General features: G+C 42.7%; 1 protein-coding gene across 4 annotated transcripts in view; it reads right to left on the bottom strand.

Moving 5' to 3' along the window:
• Positions 1–7,039: 7,039 nt before the first annotated feature.
• adgrb2 (adhesion G protein-coupled receptor B2) overlaps positions 7,040–22,291 on the bottom strand; it is a 191,125-nt gene continuing 175,873 nt past the window's right edge. For 3 of the 4 annotated variants that reach the window (XM_085345889.1, XM_085345891.1, XM_085345890.1), the window contains 2 exons: positions 14,553–14,606; positions 7,040–7,216 (listed from right to left, as the gene is read on the bottom strand). In XM_085345889.1, the coding sequence (XP_085202015.1) occupies positions 7,040–7,216; positions 14,553–14,606 (231 nt within the window). The remainder of the gene's footprint in view (positions 7,217–14,552; positions 14,607–22,291) is intronic. The other variant, XM_085345892.1, reaches the window with a different exon arrangement.

Raw genomic sequence — 22,291 nt, 5'->3', positions numbered from 1 at the left:
TTTAAACACATTCATGTGTTCACAACAGGTTGCAAAAACTTCTTAACATCTCTGTCTCACATTCCCAAAGCCCAAAATCAGAATAAACTAAAATAGTATAATAATAGTATAAACAAAAATCTAAACAGTCATCTCTGTTGTTTGTTACTAAGAGCTATAAATCACACTTTTTTTCACACATCGTTTGATAAAGCAAACATTCCAGTATTGTACCATATACTAATGGCGTATCTGTGTAGTGGAAATCTCCACATCAACATTGCAGAGCGATCAGAATTATTATAGGTTATTACACTAACTTTAGACAATAACAGTGACAACATATCAAACTGTCTCTGCGAACACATTAACTCAAATATACAGGAGCCGTGGTGTACTTTTGTTACAAGAGGGTGCCTTAAGTTTAGAAAACAACAAAGCTAACAGCTACTCTAGGATGTGGCGAGCTAAGCTAGCTCCTACTCTCGATCGTAACACATTTCAATGAGCAAAACAGACGAATACAGATCCCAGCAAAACAAACTGCTGGTCAGGTTTTACCCTTATTTGGCATGTAAATTATGTGGACCACATGTGTGGCCTTATTACTTACTAACCTGAAAAAAACAGATAAATTATGAGATGGACGACAGGTAGTGTGTTTCCTCTCTCGCTTCTGCCAGATCTGAAGACGAGCAGTAGCGTCACACTAAACCATCTCACTGGGGCGGAAGTGCCCCCTTGTGGCGTAACTAGGGATCACACCACATGTTGGATCTCCAACAAAAATCACAAGATTAAGGCCCTTCCTTAACAAAACTACACCTAAAAGCTTAAATCACATAATGTGACCACACATTACAGTGTGTCACAGTAGTATTTATGCTTAATCATACTATTTCTATATATTTCTGCCAGGCAGCCAATCCTCTGTGCGGACTCAGACACATATCACATATCAGGGCCTGCACGGCTTCCCAGCCAGCCAATCATGTCTGAGGTCTTCCGTTTCCTCTCTCGTCATATCTCAGCGACGGTTGTACAAAGAGCAATGAAAATCGCAGTCAAAGTACACCAAAGTCCGCTGATTCACCCAGTACAAGAATTATGCCTCTAGTCCACCTAGTTTTTGAGTTACACGTTTTGTAACTCCAAAAAACGGCGTTTTTCGCCTCTCACCGGGATCTAATTCTGACTGCTCATCACCCTGTTTTTCAAAACGGCTCCTCTCTTTCCCAGTGGCGCAGTTGGTAATGACACGGGTCTGCAAGCCAAAGATCGTGGGTTCGATTCCACCTTGGTCAACATGTTTTTTTCCCTACAAATTAATACACTGTCACAGACCAGTAATTCATATTCATCATTTATTACAATTCTGCAAACTTTTATGATTTTACCAGCTTTTCTAATATGGACCTCACATTCTTAACACTCCATGGCACAAATACTCTTCCCTTTAGGCTCTGTGTATGTGTGTGTGTGTGTATCAATATTTCTCCCATTTTAAAGTATTACTCCTCCATAATTGTATTTCTGTTAAATCAAAGTACTTTTACTACATCTTAGTACTTCTGCTCAATCATAGTATTTCTGCTAAATCATTGTTATTATGCTATATTGTAGTATTTCTGCTCAATCATACTATTTCTACTATATTATATTTTTCTTTCTAAATATAGCATTTCTGCTATATAATTGTATTTCTGCTATGTTATAATATTTGTGCTAAACCAGAGTATTTGTGCTGTATCATAGTATTTCTGCCAAATTATAATATTTGTGCTAAAACATAGTCTTAATTTAAAATTACAATATTCATAGTTCATCACAGTGTCTCTGGTAAATCACAGTATTTCTGCTATGTTGTACTATTTTTCTAAATCATAGTGTTTCTGTAATGCTTAAGTATTTTTGTCTAAATATATTCTTTCTGTTATCTTATACTATTTCTCCTAAATTCTTGTATTTTTGAGAAGTTATCATGTTTCTGGTAAGTTACAATATTTCTGCTAAGTTCTGCTATGCTATTGTATTTCTGCCAAGTATTATGTTTCCTCTAAGATATTGCAGTTCTGCTAAGTTATTCCATTTTAGCAAAGTTCCTTTGCTTCTGCAAAGTTTTTACAATTTCTGCAACTTTTCAGCTTTTTCAGCTACTTTTTGCATACAGCTTCAGCTTTAAAGCATCCACACTGCATTTTCGCAGGAAATGCAAATTTTTCTAGTTTACAAATAAATTCTTTACAAATCCTACCATGTGAATTCATGGATTTTTTTTTCACATTCTGTCTCTCACAGTTGAAGTGTACCTCTGGTGCAAATTACTGACCTCTGTCATCATTTTAAGTGGGGGAACTTGCACAATCGGTGGCTGACTAAATACTTTTTTGCCCCACTGTATATGCTACCATGTACTTACCTAGTGAAACTTGACTGAGTAGCAGTGCGTCACTTCCACTTTGCACAAATCTCAGCACAATCTAGATACAGTTTCACTGCATGGAAGGGGAAAAAGTAGCCGCATCTAAAACAGCTGTCAACCACAGTGGTTATATTGAAATAGGAAAAAAAAACATCACAAGAAAAAAAAATCCCTACCTGGAAAAAATGTATACATCAATAAATAAAAGGCACTGTTCTGTGCCATGCAGTTCAGAATCTTTCTTTCCAAATAAACCAATGACATAAAAGTAATGACAGTGCAGTGATATAAACCTTTTACAGTGCAGCTGTATGTCAGCTCATTTTTGGCATTAAGTTTCACCAATTAGTAATGCTATGCTGGAATCACACCACATGGCAGTGACTGTCTCCTAAGGTAGCCTATGTAGTAATATGATAAAACACAGAGTTTAGTTTTATTCAGTGTTGCCATGTTGCTAGCTATATATGACAAAACTAGCGGATCCTGTGAATGTGTAAATAAAGGTATACATTTTGTGGGGACCCTGCAGTTCTGGATTAGTTGCTTAGGATGGAGTATGGTACTCCAGCACTGGAAAAAAAAAAATAGCTTCCTCTGTAAGTCCTATCCTTGTTTCTGGACATTGCCAATACTGTAATATCATCCTAAACGAACAACAAGACAAAAGGTGAACAAGAGTGCTTGTTTCAGAAGCTGTAGCCAAGACATCCGGGAGGAGGGGGGCTCACCATGTTTTTGCTGCATCGCTATTTTTGTTTGCCCTGGCTATATTAAACTTTCAGGACTTGCTGCAAAAACACGCTAATCTCCGAGCGCCGTCAGGAACACGTACGTCTGGCTCTGAGGTTTCTGCTGGACGCGGCCTGTGTCGAGTTGAAATTTGTCATATCTTCCTCCCGCCGATGTCTGTCCCCGCTTAAAGTTTTTTTACTGTTATTTGTCAACAGTCTCTCCTTAGGTCACCAGTGACACACCAAGCACTGCAACTTAATTACCCACAAACCTTTGGGAGAAATAACCAAGAAGTCCCTCTTATCACTGTGACTCTTCTGCCAGAGGTAATGTGAAAACTCCTTCCGTGCTTTTACTCTGTCACCATGCATTTCATCCTTGGGGCTAGCTTTTCTTCCTCATCTGACCTCTCTCTCCCTTGAGAAAGTTTCACTTGGTGGCCTTTCTCCGGGGTGACTGATGGCTCCTCTATGGGCAGACTCATCCAGACTTAATTACCCACAAGCCCCTCAGAGGGCAAATGCAGAGTGACCGGGGCATGCGCACTATGTCATCCCCTCTCCCCCTCTTGCTCCTTTAGTCCAGCATCGCTGAGTGGATTGTTAAAGCCCATCCACTGTGTCCTTTTTTTCACTATGTTACATAATAAAACCGCATTTGTTTTTTGGGCGGGTGTGGATGTGGGGGGTTCTTCCTTGGAAGAGGATGCGATTAGCATAAGTATTACCCCCACCCCCACCCCAGTTATTCCAGTTTAACCAGACTTCAAACCAGCAGAAATGTTCTTGTTAAATTTTCAGACAGACCAGCGGGGCCTCTGATTGGTCACAGTTAAGCTTCAGTGCTGCTGGCTAACAAAGTTTGTCATGCCCAAACACCCAAAGTGGTATTGTGAAAAAAACAAAACCCCAAACACGGGATTGTACACTCCAAATCAAGACAGAGGCTACTTGTATTCCTCCGCAAATGCCCTTGATGCAGCTCACACCCACACACAACACACCGGGATCGATTTGAAAATTTATTTTCATATAAAAAAGACACTATGAAAACATTAGAGGACTACTTTGTACAATCTTATGTATAAAAAGAACAAAAATGGAGAAAGGGATGAGTTTTCAGTAATAAACCAGGAATGTTGGATGGTTGTAGCAGTCGGGTTAACACTGAAGCATCAGGGTGGAGGGCGAAGGTGAACATGGGGTGGGGGGTGGGGGGGGTTAAGTTGGCTTGAACATGGAGTTGAGTTGCAAATTTTCTCTCCTTAGCTTTGTACTTGTTTGTGTGGGTTGATTCTTGTAAGACTGACAGGAAGAAAAATTGAGATGGCATTCTGACCGGCATCTTCTCGTGGTTAAATATGCATCGCAGAAGAGGAAAACGTTGAAGATTCGAAATGTTAAGACCCAAGATGAATATCTCAATCAGACAGGCAGCGTCTCACTTACCATTTACTCCGAGAAGAAAACTTAAAAGCCATTCATCACCGCGCCTGAAGCTGTTCACGCCGCAATAAACAAATCGGGGAGGGGGGCTGTATCAAAACGTCACATTGTGTGAAAATCAAACCTATTGTTGTGGGTTTCTGATGGGAAGGGGGGGGGGTCTACAAATGATTGGTTTCTCATGGACTCACATGGGGGCCTGGCAGACAGTCGCTTTGTTCTGTTGGACACACTGTGCAGTAGATCTGGAAAAGCAGAGCCTCCTCACAGAAGGTCAGGTGAATGTGACCTTAGCTCGGCAACTTGGGATCAAACCTATCTCGCTCCTCTGAGAGAGGGCGAGCTGTAGGTTTGCTTATCGGCTGATTAACTTGAAAGGTTAGGAGGGCCGCGCTCTTGTCTCACCATCTGCGCTGTGCTGCTCTACTACCACATTAGGGATCTTTAAACAGATGGTTTGAGGGCTGCATTGGAAAATGTCAGGACAAATCGCCATCCCCGGATAATTACTGTTTTTGAGCGCTCCCCTTCCTCGGCATCTCTGCCTGCCTCTGGCTTTTTTTCTTTTTTGCTGTGTATATTTAGAACTTTCCTCCTCGGCTACCATTTTTCTTCGTTTCTTCACCCATAAGCTGTCTCTATTTTTTTTTCTATCCACACTGTTAGATTAATGGCAGCTGCTTTGAACATAGACAGAAAAGCTCCTATCATTTGAATTCATCCTGCACTCTCTGACACTTTCTCTCTGCTGGTGTGTGGAGGACTGATGTGCTAATGTAGCAGCAGCAGAAAACTGGTCGTCCTTTTGTAACCGCTGAAGTACGGAGGTAGAATGTCAAGCAGAAAACATCACCATTGGCTCCTCTTCAGTCTGACACCTTGTAGCCTTATAACCTGTGATTCCCTCCCCGTCTTTCTGCGAGCGGGGAATTACATATCTCTGCTCTGCTGCTAGACTTCATGCCTTCTAGGAGCACGACACTGAGTGGGCAGAGTGAGCAACAGAGGAGCGGTGCTGTAAGCAAAGAAAGGCATGTTTGTAGAGCTCGTGATGAAGTCCTCGGATCGTGTGATGTCTCATTACTGGATTCAAAATCCTCCTCAGGTCATTTGAAGCTAACAGAGGTTTTTTGACTGGGGGAAACTGATCAATTCTTCACTCTAAAGCAGCACATTTCTCAGGATCTCAAAAGCATTCCTTGTAGGCAGAAGTGCCTGAGATATTCTTCTTTTCTGGCTTTACTACGACTGGTGATGGTTGAAATGGAGTCAGATATTTAAGTCTTATACTACTCTTTTCTTTAAGCAGCAGAGGGGAAAAGAAGGCGATGCATGAATCTGCATGAGTCGCATCCTTTTTTGTTCCCTCTATTGGGGGCAGTGGGCGGGGGATCTCACGTGGTGCACATTATGTCAGAAAGCAAGCTCACATTTATGTGCTGTGTAACTGTTTACAGGAAATAAAACAAATAGATATATAATAAGAATGAAAAAGCATCACAAGCACAAACCCAACCAAATTCTCCAAATGAATAGATTCTTTTTTCATCAATGGGACCATAGAACACAACTCGGTTGGTAGTTATTTGTTTCAGTCGTGTTATTTTTCCTGTAGGGGAGGACATTTGTTTTTTATTTTGGGGAACCAAACCATAAAAAAACATACCGAGTGAAGGAATGTGATGTTAACACAAAGAGTGCGATAGGAACGGGTGAATAAAAGTGTTGAAATGAAACCTGAAAAACAGAAGAGAGGATGGCACATATCATCGAGAGGCTCTGTCCCCACCCTCCGCCCCCACCCGCCCCCACATTCCCTGTCCGTTCAAATAAGAAAAAAAGAAAAGAAAAAAGGAATAGATAAAGACTGACCAATTTGATTCTCAAGGGGGAAAGCAAATTGAGAACAGGGTGCCTTGGAAGGGAGGAGGAGGAGGGGAGGCTACCCAAGTGTGAGAAACCTCAGTGAGATCTTTTCCCCTTGCTATAAAACAAATATCTCCCACCCCCACCTCAAAGTCATGAAACAATTGAAAGAGGTTATCTTTTTTTATCTTCTCCAGAATAAAATCAAGACAATTTCTCGGAAATAAGTTTCTCATAGTTTTTTTTTTCTTTTTTCTTTTAAAGTTCATTTAAAAATCTTCTCTTTTTTAATCAGTCACAGACATGTCAAGCCCCTGTTCTTTCTTTTCAATAGTCTTTGCGAAAATATAGAGTAGAACAGTCTTCTTTCCATGTCTGTCCGCTGCAGCAGTAAACATACACTATGGGATCCGACAGAGCACATCGCAGGAGATGGGGAGGCGGGGAGTAGTAGAGAGTGTGTGTGATCCTTGCAGAGAACTCGTGTACCTATGTATAGCTTTTCAGTAGTCCGGTGTCTCTGTGTGCATCTGCACCTCGGCACGAGAGAGCGTGTCTGTTTCAGTGGGTGTCTTCACACGTCTGCGTGTCTTCACACTTCAGTCTGGAAGTCTCCCTCGGATGAGTCGGGGGTGTTAGCCGAGGACGAGTCCCAGTTTTTATTGTGCAGTTCCATCCGGTCCTTCTGCTCCCCGGGCACGATGGACAGCTCGGGGGTCATGGTCTTGAAGCTGTCCCAGGAGCTTTGGTCCTCTGGGGTTGACTTGTCCTAATAGAGAAGAAGGACAAAGAGAGGGGGCAGGAGGACGACCATGTTAGGAAAATTCTGAAAACGCTTTCATGCCGTCTGATGGAGAATTACATTTTACAAGATAATATTATCCCCGTATCTTTTCCTAATTACAGGCTACAACTAGCACTCATCTGCTTAGTTTAGTGTAAATAAAGAAAAGAGGAAAAAAGAGGAAAAGGAGGTTGATGACCAATGAGTGATAAGCAACATGCTTATCACTCATAAAAAGGTCTACCGAGTGTAATTTGTGCAAAAACTGAAGTGTAAATGTAATTTCACGAGAGAGATGTTTTAGCAGAGCACACGCACCACCCTAGGAAGTTTAACGACCAGAGCAATAACCGCGTTTCACGAGATATCAGAAGTGCAATATTTTTCAGCCTGTGTACCCGCTGTATCTGTGGGTAACACAGTCGTCATGTAAAATAAATGATCGCCACCAGCACAGGGGAGCGCTGACGTTTGGTTTTACCGGCAAATAAAATGATTTCGATAATTAGACTGAACTGTTGAGTTGTTTACCGTCCGTGTGATCTTGTAACCGCTCTCGTTCCTTGCCAAGTTGGACTTGTAGCGATTACTCTTGGCCAGTACCAATCACTGATGGATGTAATCTCACTGCTTGTTTCATTTTTTTTCTCTCTTTTTTTTTTTGATATATGTGTATATATGTACATTTAAAAAAAAAAAAAAAAAAAAAAAAGATATATGTGTATATCAACACGATAACAGCTTCTGGGGCTTCCTGGTGACAGGATTTACATTTTTCGTACTTTTTTTCCTAAACTAACAAGCTCATGCCTTCTGCTTCTGGGTCTGTGATGCTCTGTTTTTCTCTCGCTGCCAATTATAGCATATTGGCTTATCTGTACATCCAATGTCTGAATTTGGATTTATGATTGTGGGACTGAGATCTGAGCTCATAAATCTGGCTCTGATATTACATCACTGACCTTCAACAGCTTCTCCCCCTGCCTTCATCTAGTCTTCATTCAGACTTCAAAGTAAAAAATACAGCAACAGGGATATATGATGAGTTTGCCAGTACAATGTTAGATACACTCACCAGCCACTTTGTCAAGTACACCTGTTCAACTGCTCATGAACACAAATATCAAACCACACAATCACATGGCAGCTATTCAGCAATCCGAGACCATGTCTGCATGCCTAAATGCTATTAAGATTTTTCTGCAAAAAAATACTCTGGATTTACAGAAAACATTCCAAAAAAGAGAAAATATCCAGGAGCAAAAATGCCTTGTTGATACCAGAGGACACAGGAGAATGGTGAGGATCCTTTGAGTTGATAGGAAGGCAACAGTAACTCTCATAACTGCCCGTTACAAATGTGCAAAAGAGCCTTGCTGAATGCACATTATGTTGTGCACCTTGATACAGACGGGGATAAAGCAGCAGAAGCTCACTCCTGTTAGCTAACATCAGGAAACTGAGGCTACAATTTGCATGTAATCACTAAAATTGGACAACAGAAGATAGGAAAATCATTGCCAAGTCTGAATTGTTTCTTTGTCAATTTCTGCTTCTGATATTTGGACGGTCGGGTCAGAATTTGGTGTAAACAGCATGAATCCATACTGCCCTGTATCATCTCACTGATCGTGGTGTAATATTGGAGGGGATATTTTGCATCACTGAAACATCACAGTATATTTGAGTATAGTTGCTGACCGTGTCAGTCCCTTTATGAACACAGTGTACTCATCTTCTGATGGCTGCATCCAGCAGGATAACGCACCAGGTCACAAAGCTCAGATCATCTCAAACTGGCTTCTTCAACATGACAGTGAGTTCATTGTAGTCACTGGCCTCCACAGTCAGCAGATCTCAATCAATTAGAGCATCTTTGGGATGTGGTTGAACAGTAGATTCACATCATTGGTGTGTGCCTGACAGAGCAGATCTGCAGCAACTGTGTGATGCTATCATGTCAACATGGACCAAAATCTCTGAGGAATGTTTCCAGCACCTTGTTGAATCTATGCTATGAAGAATTAAGGCAGTCCAGTCGGCAACACAGTATGTGCAAGGTGTACCTAATAAAGTGTCTGGTGAGCATAATTAAATCAAAGAAATACGAATAATAGGAATACGAAAATCGGGAAAATGTTTCAAAAAAATCCTGTAAAAACAATTCAATGGGAACATTTTATTTAGCCTGCAGGGAGTTTTGGAGACGGATACACCGCAACATTCAACAAATCAACAAACAAATTTCTTAGCACTGCACTTACAGGGTTGTAACAGTGCACTAAATTAGCATTTCCATATGAACCTTGATTTCCAAGTTTTGATATGGGTAAGTTGCACAGATAAAAAAAAACAAAAACTATATATATAATATATAAATATATATAATATATATATATAATATATATATATATATATATTATATATATATATAATATATATATAATATATATATATATATTATATATAATATATATATATATATTATATATATATATAATATATAAATATATATAATATATATATATATATTATATATATTTATATATAATATATATATATATATTATATATATTTATATATATATATATATATAGCAGCTGGATAGCGTAGTGGTTAGACTACACGCCTTTGGAACAGAGGATCGCAAGTTCGATTCCTGCCTGGGGCGTCTGTATCCAGTAAGGGTCCTAAGGCTAGACCCCCTATGCTAAGCAAGCCTACCGCAGACATGAGCGAGACAGATAAATATGAAGGCATGCCGGCTCGGACGTCGCCCGGATCAACAAGGTCCGCGTCAGGTGTTGAGGAACCAGGGCACCCTGACGAAAAGTGGGCTACTGGAACAAGAAGGCATCGGTGGGCAAGAGACGAAAACAGGGCGTTGTTGGAATGCTACTACGCAAGTAACCCTGGCGGAAGGGGCTACATGAATAGGCTGAGGGACCTATGGATTCTTCGATACCCAACATCCACAATGACGGCGAAACAACTAGTAGCTCAGTGTTCCAACATTCGAAAGAAGGGACTGCTCTCACAGCTAGAGATTGACAAGGTACAACACAAATGCTACGGCAAGGAGGAGTCAGGACGCCAGGTCAGGGGGGCGATATCATCACCCCCACCCGAGATTGGGTACATAGCCCCAAGTGCGATAGGAGAAGGATCGTTAAGTGCGAGAGGAACTGACCTGAAAGATAGGATCATGGCCAAGCTTGAAACCTGGATCCCCCGTAGCCGGTTACCAAGATTACGTGAAGTACCCTCAGAAGGTCTGCTAGATGATGTTAATGCAGCACTATGGACGATACCTACAACCACGATTACCGACACTAACAAGCTGATCTACAATACGGCAGCAGTGATCAGTGAGATGCTTGGCTACAAGTTGAACAGCCACAAGGGGCAGTACCCTCCATGGAGAAGGAGGCTAGAGGGCAAGATCAAAGTAGCACGGAGGGAGGTTAGCCAACTAACGGAGTTGCAGAAAGGTGCGACAAAGAAGGTGCATAAGAAATACAGCAAGCTGTCCATACCTGAGGCCTTAGAAACTGCCAAGCAAAGACTCACAGCCTTGGCCAGCCGCTTGAGAAGGTACACCAGAGAGATAGAAGGCAGGAGAATAAACCAGCTGTTCTCCACAGAACCAGCAAAGGTGTACTCTCAGTGGCAAGGGAACAATAAGAGAACAGCACCACCAAGGCTGGAGACCGAGCAATACTGGAAGAGCATATGGGAGAAGGACGCAACCCATAACGGCAATGCTCAGTGGCTAGTGGATCTGAGGGCAGACCACAGCAACCTCCCCGAACAGGGTCCAGTAACCATCACAGTGGCAGATATCCAAGAAAGGGTCTCCAGTATGAAGAGTTGGACAGCACCAGGGCCCGACATGGTTCACGCCTACTGGCTAAAGAAGCTGACTGCACTCCACGAGCGTCTAGCAGCACAAATGAACCAGCTGCTAGTTAACGAGAGACACCCGGAATGGCTAACCGAAGGTCGGACGGTCCTGATCCCCAAGGACCCCAAGAAGGGACCGGTCCCCTCCAACTACCGACCAATAACCTGCCTCAGTACTACATGGAAGCTCCTGTCAGGCATCATATCGGCTAAGATGAACAGGCACATGGGTCAATACATGAGCGGGACACAGAAAGGAATTGGCAAGAATACCAGAGGCGCAAAACACCAGCTACTGGTAGACAGAACAGTCAGCCGAGACTGCAAGACCAGACTGACCAACCTGTGCACTGCCTGGATTGATTACAAGAAGGCCTATGACTCAATGCCCCACAGCTGGATACTGGAATGCCTAGAATTGTACAAGATCAATGGGACCCTAAGAGCCTTCATCAGGAACTCAATGGGGATGTGGCGTACAACACTAGAGGCCAACTCCAAGCCCATAGCACAAGTCACCATCAAGTGCGGGATCTACCAAGGAGATGCTCTGTCCCCACTGCTGTTCTGCATAGGCCTGAACCCCCTCAGTGAGATCATTAACAAGACTGGCTACGGATACCGACTACGGAACGGAGCAGTTGTCAGCCACCTCCTGTACATGGATGACATCAAGCTGTATGCCAAGAGTGAACGAGACATCGATTCACTGATCCACACTACCAGGCTATACAGCAATGACATTGGAATGTCGTTCGGACTGGAGAAGTGTAGTCGGATGGTAACAAAGAGAGGGAAGGTAGTCAGAACTGAGGGGATTGAACTACCAGAAGGCAACATTGCAGACATAGAGGACAGTTACAAGTACCTGGGGATCCCGCAGGCGAATGGGAACCATGAAGAGGCCGCTAGAAAAGCTGCAACCACCAAGTACCTGCAGAGGGTCAGGCAAGTCCTGAGGAGTCAGCTGAATGGTAAGAACAAGATCCGGGCCATCAACACCTATGCCCTGCCCGTGATCAGGTACCCTGCTGGGGTAATAGGCTGGCCAAAGGAGGAGATAGAAGCCACTGACATAAAGACAAGAAAGCTCCTTACCATGCATGGAGGGTTTCACCCCAAGTCCAGCACCCTGAGGCTGTACGCTAAGCGGAAGGAAGGGGGCCGGGGACTGGTGAGTGTCAGCACCACAGTCCAGGATGAGACAACGAACATCCAAGAATACATTGGGAAGATGGCCCCAACTGACCGAGCGCTCAGTGAATACCTCAGGCAGCAGAAACCCAAGAAAGAGGAGGGAGACGAGGAACCATCATGGAAGGACAGGCCCCTGCACGGTATGTACCACCGGCAGATAGAGGGGGTGGCTGATATCCAGAAATCCTACCAGTGGCTGGACAAAGCTGGACTGAAAGACAGCACAGAGGCACTAATCATGGCAGCACAAGAACAAGCTCTGAGCACAAGATCCATAGAGGCTGGGGTCTATCACACCAGGCAAGACCCCAGGTGCAGGCTGTGTAAAGATGCCCCAGAGACAATCCAGCACATAACAGCAGGGTGCAAGATGCTAGCAGGCAAGGCATACATGGAACGCCATAACCAAGTGGCCGGCATAGTGTACAGGAACATCTGTGCCGAGTATAACCTGGAAGTCCCGAGGTCAAAATGGGAGATGCCCCCAAGGGTGGTGGAGAATGACCGAGCTAAGATCCTGTGGGACTTCCAGATACAGACGGACAAAATGGTGGTGGCTAACCAACCGGACATAGTGGTGGTAGATAAACAGAAGAAGACGGCCGTAGTGATCGATGTAGCGGTTCCGAATGACAGCAATATCAGGAAGAAGGAACACGAGAAGCTGGAGAAATACCAAGGGCTCAGAGAAGAGCTCGAGAGGATGTGGAGGGTGAAGGTAACGGTGGTCCCCGTGGTAATCGGAGCACTAGGTGCGGTGACTCCCAAGCTAGGCGAGTGGCTCCAGCAGATCCCGGGAACAACATCGGAGATCTCTGTCCAGAAGAGCGCAGTCCTGGGAACAGCTAAGATACTGCGCAGGACCCTCAAGCTCCCAGGCCTCTGGTAGAGGACCCGAGCTTGAAGGATAAACCGCCCGCAGGGGCGTGCTGGGTGTTTTTTTTTATATATATATATATATATATATATATAAATATATTATATTATATATATATATATATATATATATATATATATATATATATATATAAATATATTATATTATATTTATATATATATATATATATATATATATAAATATATTATATTATATTTATATATATATATACAGCAGAAATGGCACACATCTTCTGTCTCCTAACTCTCTAAACCAGAAATAAACTCAGAAAAAGCATGAAAGCTTTTAAGCACGGGGTCTGTGATGGAAGCGTGCGGCCTGCAGATGAGCCCGCCATGCATGTAAAATACATGTCGGGGGATTAGCCAAAAAATGGAATTAGAGGAGGTGGCATTATTCATCAGATAAGGGCCATTATTCAAATTGGAATCGTTATCTCCCAGCAATCTCACACAGTGATTTCACAGACACAAACGGGGAAAGACACCAGGGATCGCTGGAACAAATGACTCTTGGTGGAGCAAAAACATACAAAGACAAAAGAACAAGGTGGACCACTTGTGATGCTTTCCAGACACAATGAATCCAGCTGCTTTGTTCTTACTGAGCTGGAAATTCATCTTCTAAAATAATCATTCAGAAGATGAATATTTAAAGTATTTTCACTGGTCATCTTGAGAGTAGATGCCCGTCTGGACATATAATTAAGAAGAGAGAGAGCTCTACCGTTTCTGTTCTTCATCACCACCTCCCAGTAGCTCTCTTGCAGCTTTCACTTTTTTGTTGTGTTTTCCACAATCTTACCTTTGCTTTATTTCAGAAACTCCTCTGAAGTACTCACATATAACTCATTTTGAGTTATTCACACCCTCAGTCCCTGTCTGTCTCCACACACACACACACACACACACACACACACACACACGACTCATTGATCTGCAGTTGCACAGCACTCCCCCCCCCCCCCCCCCCCCACCCCCTCGCAGTGTGTGTTGATCGTTGCTGAGGCGCTAGGGGGCAATATCTGCCTGATTATCATTCTCCCTGCGTCACAGCTTGACAGTTGGTAAAATGAATACAAAAGGCATAATCTAGGAGCCAATTTGCATGCTAAATGCTGGCGAAGGAACATTTTGTAATGCAGGACTGTGGGTAAAGCTGCAGTTAAGCCCAACTTTATCCCTGGGAGACTAGGTTAACGCGATTGTGCTGCTACTGCGTGTCTACCCCTTCCCGTTCACCATCTCTGCCTGACTCCGTTCCCTCCTTGCCCTCGAGCCCCATCTCATCCCTCTCTCTTTGCCAGAAACCCCCTCTACTTACACTCGATGAGTTCTTTTCACCGCCGGCAGACGAAATGCTCCATCGCTTTTCCCTCTGTGGTGATGAAATGGGAGGGAGAAGACAAGGACAGGGTGAGAGGGAGAGAGAGAGAGGAGGACAGAGGAGGAGGGAGTGGGGTGAGGGGGAGGTGGGGGGTGAGGATCACAGTCACTGACAACTCTGCCCTGAAACAACAGCATTGTTCCCACACCTTCATCAGGTGAGCAGGCAGTTGTTGCTTTGAGCTTACACCTTACCCCTCGTCTCTCCCTGTCTCCATCTCTCTCACCAGCTCTCACGAAAAAAAAAAAAAAAAATATATATATATATATATAACACACTCACACACACACATCATGCACACATGGACAGAAACAGTGCAGACAGTGATCAATGTCAGCATGGTTACAGTTGAAATGTGTTGGAACAGCCTATATTTTCAATATCCTGATCCGTCAGTGCTTAGAGGTGAACTGTGAATGCGAGGACAGAGTGAAAGAAAAGACTCTACATGCTACACAGCTGACAGTAACTAACAGTAACTACGACTACTATATAAGGGATGCGAGTATGAGTATAATCTCATTCTTGAAGCCCTCCTGCACAGTGCTGGAGGGCTTTGAAGCTCATGTTTTTGGAATGATGTTGAAAGAAGATAACTAATCTGGTTATTAGTGCAAGGAAATGCTATCTTCGCTATCTGCATTATTGATTTTACACTGTAGGTGTTAACATAGCACATAAAAAAAGTTCAAGCTGGGCTATAAAGTGGACGCTGCTGACTCTGAAGGTTCTGCCTTTGGCTCAAATACATAAACCGTGTTTCCCCGGCTGTAACGTTGCAATGTTATCCTTCTTTTTTTTTTAGTCCAAAAGGCGTCTGGCATTGGAGTTCTCTTGGTTATTGTGCTGACTAATCAGCAGCTTCATACAACTATGTGTTTATGCCACGGTGAGCTTGAGGTGGGGACTCATTATTTGGACTCTAACTCCCAGCCCGCCTCAGGAACGGCCCCAGATTGATTCCCAGCAGCAGTTAATATCGAACATATTGACTCAAGCTTTTCTTTTTTGATGTGTGTGACTAGATAAAAAGATGCAAAAATGGTGCTGCTTTGTTAGATTAAAGAGTCTTCCCCTTTAATGTCAAAAAACCACTGTTCAGGAGTCAGATTTACTGTTTCTTTCTTCGATCATGTCAATATAAGCTGTGAGCAAAATCTTGTCTTGGGCATGTCCACACTTTTTCTAGCTGTTTTCAGATCACTCCCAGGAAGTCCCATTATAATCATATTGAACTGTGATGCTGTTACGGCCCCTTATTTCCTGGATGTGACAGACTGTGATCGCACCATGGATCTCCATATCTGCGCATAGAGCAAACAAATCCTATTTTAAACCACCCACAATTCTTATGGAGGATGATCACTGGTTATAACAGCTGGTTCTCCAGCACCAACCGTGCAGCTTTCATGTCTTGATGCACGCTCAATCATCCAGGTACGGAAATAGCGCAAAGTGGATTCTGTTGCAGCGTTTTCAGTGGGAGAAACTGAAAACTGAACTACCTTTGACATGAAGCCAACATTACAGAGACACAAGGGCAACTGGTCATAACGAGACTTCCGGGGAGTGCCCTAAAAACAGCAATCATGCTGAAAGTGGTCCAAAGTGCACAAGAAGACTTTGATATACCTTATTTATATGCGTCAAAAGCCACTAGAAAAGCCAAGCATATTAGGGTTTAGGCAATAGGTTAAACTTAATGGACCATTTCTGAAGGCTGAATTTATGGCTCATTTTTCTTACATGCTTCAGTCATGATAATGAGTACCTTCATATTTCTGCCTTTCATCAATCAAAATGGCAATTTGCGATTAAACAACTACCCTTTAAAAGCCGAGTTTATGCACAATCAGTGCTCACAACTGTACCAAACAATACAGGTTTACATACCTTCGCAATTTAGCACACAAAAGCAACTCACCTGCAGCGCTCCACTGCTGTTTAATGAGGAATCATGGGGGTCCTGAAATGTACTTTCCATTATATTTTTGCAGATACAGCAGGGGAAAATTGAACTCATGTTGCTACTAGCACTGCAATACCCCAAATACACCTAACGCTGGGTAAAGAGGTTGGAGCCAGAAAGCAGAAAATTTTGCCCTGCACTTAAAAGTTTCAGGCAAGCTATGAGGTAGAAAACGCTACAAGCTGCAAGCACAACAAAGCAAAGTGAAGAGAACACGTAGGGAGTCAGTGGGAGGGTACGCACTCAAACAACGCTACAGCACAAACATCTAAGGCCATCTCTAGAAGCCTCTGCTACAATGTTGGTGGATGAGGCCCACTCTCTGTCACTCAGAACTCCCCTCATTTGGACTGTGGAATTGGAAATCGTGTCTGAGTGTGGGTGAGCAATGTGGCAGGCTGTCTCTGGGAGATGACAGGTGGGTTGTGGGTAAGTGGGTTAAATTTACCTTTGTTGACTTGGATGCCCATGGTTCTGCTGACTGTCTGGCTACATTCAAACTGGGACATGACAACAAGCATGCAACACAAAGCCCAGTCAGCAAACAAAGGACATAAAACAGGAAGAAAAAAAAAAAAAAGAGAAATCAATAAAATGTTGTAGTAAGGCAAAGAAAAGACACTGAGAATTAGGTTCTTGACATGTGTGAATACATAAATAAACTCAAACTGTGACTGGACATGAAGAGAACTGAAATCACAGTTAAACAAGAACAAAATGAAAGTAACATCAAACAATGCAGGAGCAGATTGAGTGGATGCCAGAATACAACGGTCATTTGCATCTATCAGTGGGCTTCAGGGTCACTGAACCGGACCTTGCCTGTTTCAACATTTCTGTGTGTTTATTTCATTATATCATCAAGGTAATGACTGAATCTAGATTGCCTATTCACCACTGGCATAATATATTAGGTGTTAGGGTTGGGAGGGGGCAAAAATTGTCCATGCATAGCAGTCCTTAGCACCGTTTACCCCCTTAGCTGGGAAAGAATCTGTGTCACAAGTAATAAGGCCCTTCAAAGGAGCCAAATTTGGAGAATGTAGGGTAAATAAATTCCATTAGTGTAACACATTGCAAACAAACGAGCAATCAGACACACAGGCTTGGTTTGCTGCTGCTGTCTGGGCCTCTGCAATCCAAGGCCACTGCTTCTATAGAGAAAACAGTTCCAGCATATGATTTGGACCTTTTCACCTCCCTTTAATTGGCCCAAGGACACTAAATGAGCTAAATTAGTATTGTGCCTGTTGGTGCACGAAGCCAGTGTAAGGCTTGTTCCGCCTGGACTACCCGTCCCCTCATTAGGAGCCACTGATAGAGCCAGTGTGCTAACGCTATACTTCGCCAAGTGTTCAGTTTTCATGGGCAATTTGTGTGGAAGGATGAAAACAGCTGATGAATTTATACTCGGCATGGAGAAGGGGAGGAGGAGGCAAGGAAATAATTAAAAACAAGCTAATGAGAGGAATTAATTATTCAATTAATGCCTCAAACGTGACACCCAGGGCTGAGTTTAGAGGGAGGAATGGGAAAATGAGGGAGACAGCGAGAGGGAAAATGTCAAGCTGCGAGGACGAATAGAGGGGAGAATGAGATATGAAGAGGAAGAAGAGGGGAGGACTTGCTTTATTGCTGGAATGTGAAATTGAAACTCCTTAGCTTAATGCCGGCAAATTGACTATCGAGACCTACGGGGTTTGCAAGTGCAGGCAAATTGCCCTAACTGAGTCAACAAAAATTGGCTTCTTTGTCATTTAAAATTATACATCTTCATTTTACGTGAAACATTCCCGGAGCTTGCACATTACCCTGGCTAAATTTCCCTACAGTGGCCTCAAAACCTTGCTGGAATATCAATAAATATCACTAAGACAGCACCCAAGTCTCACCTCACTTTAATGGAGAAGGCTAATGGAGTATCCTCCTAGACAGACTATGCACCAATATGCTTCCATATGTAGCCTAACAGACAAGGATTTCATCGTGTAATTCTCACACATCCCTACAGCCATTTCAGGCTGAATTGCTACATGCTTTCATAATCGAAAATTTGCCGTTCCTGCTCTGATCTAGCATCAGTAAAAAAATAAAATAAAATAAAAAACAAAGCAAGGCTTGTTTTCTCTCTGTCTCTGTCCCTCGCTTCTCCTTTTTCCTTCCCGCTGCGTTCTGCGTAAGTCCTCGCTGTCTATCAGGAGAGGGAAGCCAATCCACGCTTCATTTAATCAAGAACACAGCAGACGATGGGATGGAAATATAACCCATCTGAGAGCTAAAAAATACATCAGCCAAGTCATTATGCAGTGGAAGCGCTCTTTCTCACACTCACACACCCACCGTCCATCCCACACACAGCGAGGCACAACACTGCATCATTGGGCACTGCATGCAAATTTGTGTTATGACCTTCTGAACTCTGTGGAATGGATAGAAAATGACAGGCTAACTCCACAGTGACAGAGGCCAAGAAGCTGTTCTAAATCTAAACATTAGTGTAGACACTAATGCTAATACATACTGTGTTACACGCTCTCTGTCTTTTAGTAACCCCACTGACTCCATTTGTATCCTGCCTCGTTTGTGGAATGCACAATGAAACTACACTCCATCCATCTGCTAGCCATATGGCCCCAGTCAGAGCATCTACTGTACTTAAAACAGAGTAGGATTTGAATTTGTTTTCATCATTAGCATTAATGTGAAGGCCCACTTTCTGTCCACTTCAGCAGAGTGTAACACAAGTGTTATCACTGCAGATATCATTCTCATATGTGGGCAGATGACTTTGTAACTGTACAGAATAACCACTTGATTCCTGGTCAGTAACTGCTGTTCTTGGGTCAACAAAGCAAAATAACAGCTAACAATTTAAGACTAACTTGTACAACTCTCAAACCCCGTTCGCAGTTGCTATGTGTCTGCATTAAACAACGCATCAAAGAAGTAAGAGGAATACAATATACTGCCCTTAGTATTCACTCGTCGGCCTTTATATACATACAAATTTGAGTGGCATACAATTCTTAATCCATTGGGTTTAATATGATATCAGCTCAGAATAGCTTCAACTATTCTAGGAAGGCTTTCTTCAAGGTTTAGGCATTTTTTCTGGGAATTTTTGACACAAATGTTAGAGAGAAGTCCTGGCCTCCAGTCTCCACTCTAATTAATCCCAAAGGTTTTCTATCGGGTTTAGGTCACGACTCTCTGAGGGCCAGTCAAGTTCTTCTACACCAAACTCGCTTATCCATGTCTTTATAGACCTTTGTGCTCTCGTATGCAGTCATTTTGGAACACAAAGAGGCTATTCCCAAACTGTTCCCACAAAGTTGGGAGCACGAGATTGCCCAAAATGTCTTGGTATGCTGAACCTTTAAGAGTTCCTTTTCACTGGGACTGAAGCCCAACTCCTGAAAAACAACCCCACACCATACCAAACACCCCTTCCACCAAACTTTACACTTGGCACAGAGCAGTCAGACAAGTACCGTTCTCCTGACATCCACCAAACCCAGACCTGTCCATTGGATTATCAGATAGAGCATGATTCGCAACTCCATAGAATATTTTTTCACTGCTCTAGAGTCCTGTGGTGCCATCCTATGTGCTTTCTGATGCTTTGGACTGCGCTTGTTGATGCAAGGCTTGGATGCAGCTGCTTGGCCATGGAAACCTATTCCATGAAGCTCTCTGACTCTGCATCCACTCACCTGGCTCTGTGATTTAACCTGGCCTACCACTTCTTAGATGAGTTGCTAATCATTTCCATTTCCTTAGAGCAGGGGTCTCGAACTCCAGGCCTTGATGGCCGGTGTCCTGCAGGTGTTAGATGTGTCCTTGATCCAACACAGCAGATTTAAATGGCTAAGTTACCTCCTCAACATGTCTTGAAGTTCTACAGAAGGCCTGGTAATGAACTAATCATTTGATTCAGGTGTGTTTACCCAGGGTGAGATCTAAAACCTGCAGGACACCGGCCCTCAAGGCCTGGAGTTCGAGACCCTTGCCTTAGAGTAACCAATTTTTTCACAAATGCTTGTAGAAGCAGCCTGTATGCTTAGGTGCTTGACTTTACACTGTGGCCATGGAAGTGATTGGAACACTTATATTCAATAATTTGGATGGTTGAGTGAATACTTTTGGCAATATAGTGCATATGCTTGTGTTAGGCTGAAAAAGACATTAGGAGTGTTTCTGATGAGTTTTTCAATAGTATATGCAACACAGAGCCAAATTTAAATTTATTTTCAGACTGCGGGAGTATGTCTGCTAGCTTCAGAACGGATAGACAAGGTGATCTTCAGCATGGAGGTTAATGGGGACTCTTGCAGTTGTCTGTCTGGCTCCTACTTCTTTCCAGTCACATATTTCCTATCCTTTTCAGTCTATTAAGTAGAATGCTTATTCAGCCTCTGGACAGACATCTGGTAAATATAAGGATTACCAGATACCAGGTAGCACAGATTTAACAAGAATATGGCTGTATGAGATTGGAAGAAAAAGGAGAGACAAGAAAAGCAAAATCAGGAGTTTGAAGTGTGTTGATTCTATCTGTGAGGGTACATGTAATGCCTAAGACCACTGTAAGCCCACTGCACTTACATGGAAAATTGGATAAGATGTGAAAGCAAAAAAGAAATGTGTCCGTGTCTCTTTGTGTTTCTGATATCCACTCATCTCCCCAACACAGCCAACACAGAGCTCCTACCTGAAGAGAGCAAAATGAATCAGGTCTCTTCTGACCCCTTTTGCAATATTTTTCAGTGTTTCATCAGCACACATAAAAGTGCATAGCGTTTAGTCCTTTTTAGTGCATGAGTTTATGAACATAATATCATGGTTTATGAGGTGGTTATAAATCATTTTGGATGGGCTGTTGTCTTTACAGACTGGTTTATTATGTGGTTATGGTGTTTAGATCGTAAGATTTAACTCAGGCACTGAAAATGGACACAATGGACGCACCTTTTTTTCACAACATAAAAACATTACAAAATCAGGATATTAAGAAAAAAAGTTCACTCATGAACATCCAGTCCTGTATCACACCACTATACAAGTCCTGGACATCCGTCCAGATAAAGTCGCTCCAGATTTTCAATATGAAACTGCAAAGGGCTTAATGAAGGAGGAGGAATTAGCATTCATTATCTGAACGCTGAGGCATGAGGGTGTACGCGACGATGCACAGAACTGTTACACCACACCATACCACTGGGAAGGGGGGTTCAGCATAATATTAAGGTTCATCAAATACAGATACTTCACAATGAGGAAGCACCGACAGGTGGAAAATGAGCAGCTACAGGTAGTATAGTTTGACACCGTTTGTTTTACTGTAATTACACATGATAAATTCTTGCAGACCTGCAGCTAGTACCATGGTTGCTAAGTTTAATTCCTCCTTTAATGCTAACAGATCTGCTGTTAACATTCTTGTATTTTCTCAAAAAGTGGTACAAAAGATTTGCACAAAAGTATGCATTTCATTCCTGCTCTCAGCTGTCAAGTTTTTAAGATTAATTTGTAATTAGCTGTTTAAACTAGTCAAGTAACCTTCACATTTACTATCTAAATTAAACTAGATAATTAACTTGCCAACTTCGTTAGCTCTTTTAAACTCCTGTCTTGGGTTGGAACATTTCAGGTTTTAAAAGGAGAATATTTATGGGCACTGAATGTGCACTTTATGAAAACCTACAAG

Source organism: Diplotaxodon limnothrissa, linkage group LG22 (genome assembly GCF_057381915.1).
Source record: "Diplotaxodon limnothrissa isolate DT_005_m linkage group LG22, D_limnothrissa_male_GT1.1, whole genome shotgun sequence".
NCBI lineage: Eukaryota > Metazoa > Chordata > Actinopteri > Cichliformes > Cichlidae > Diplotaxodon > Diplotaxodon limnothrissa.
Note: the sequence above shows the minus strand (reverse complement) of the source record. Positions and strands in the feature narration are given on the sequence as shown.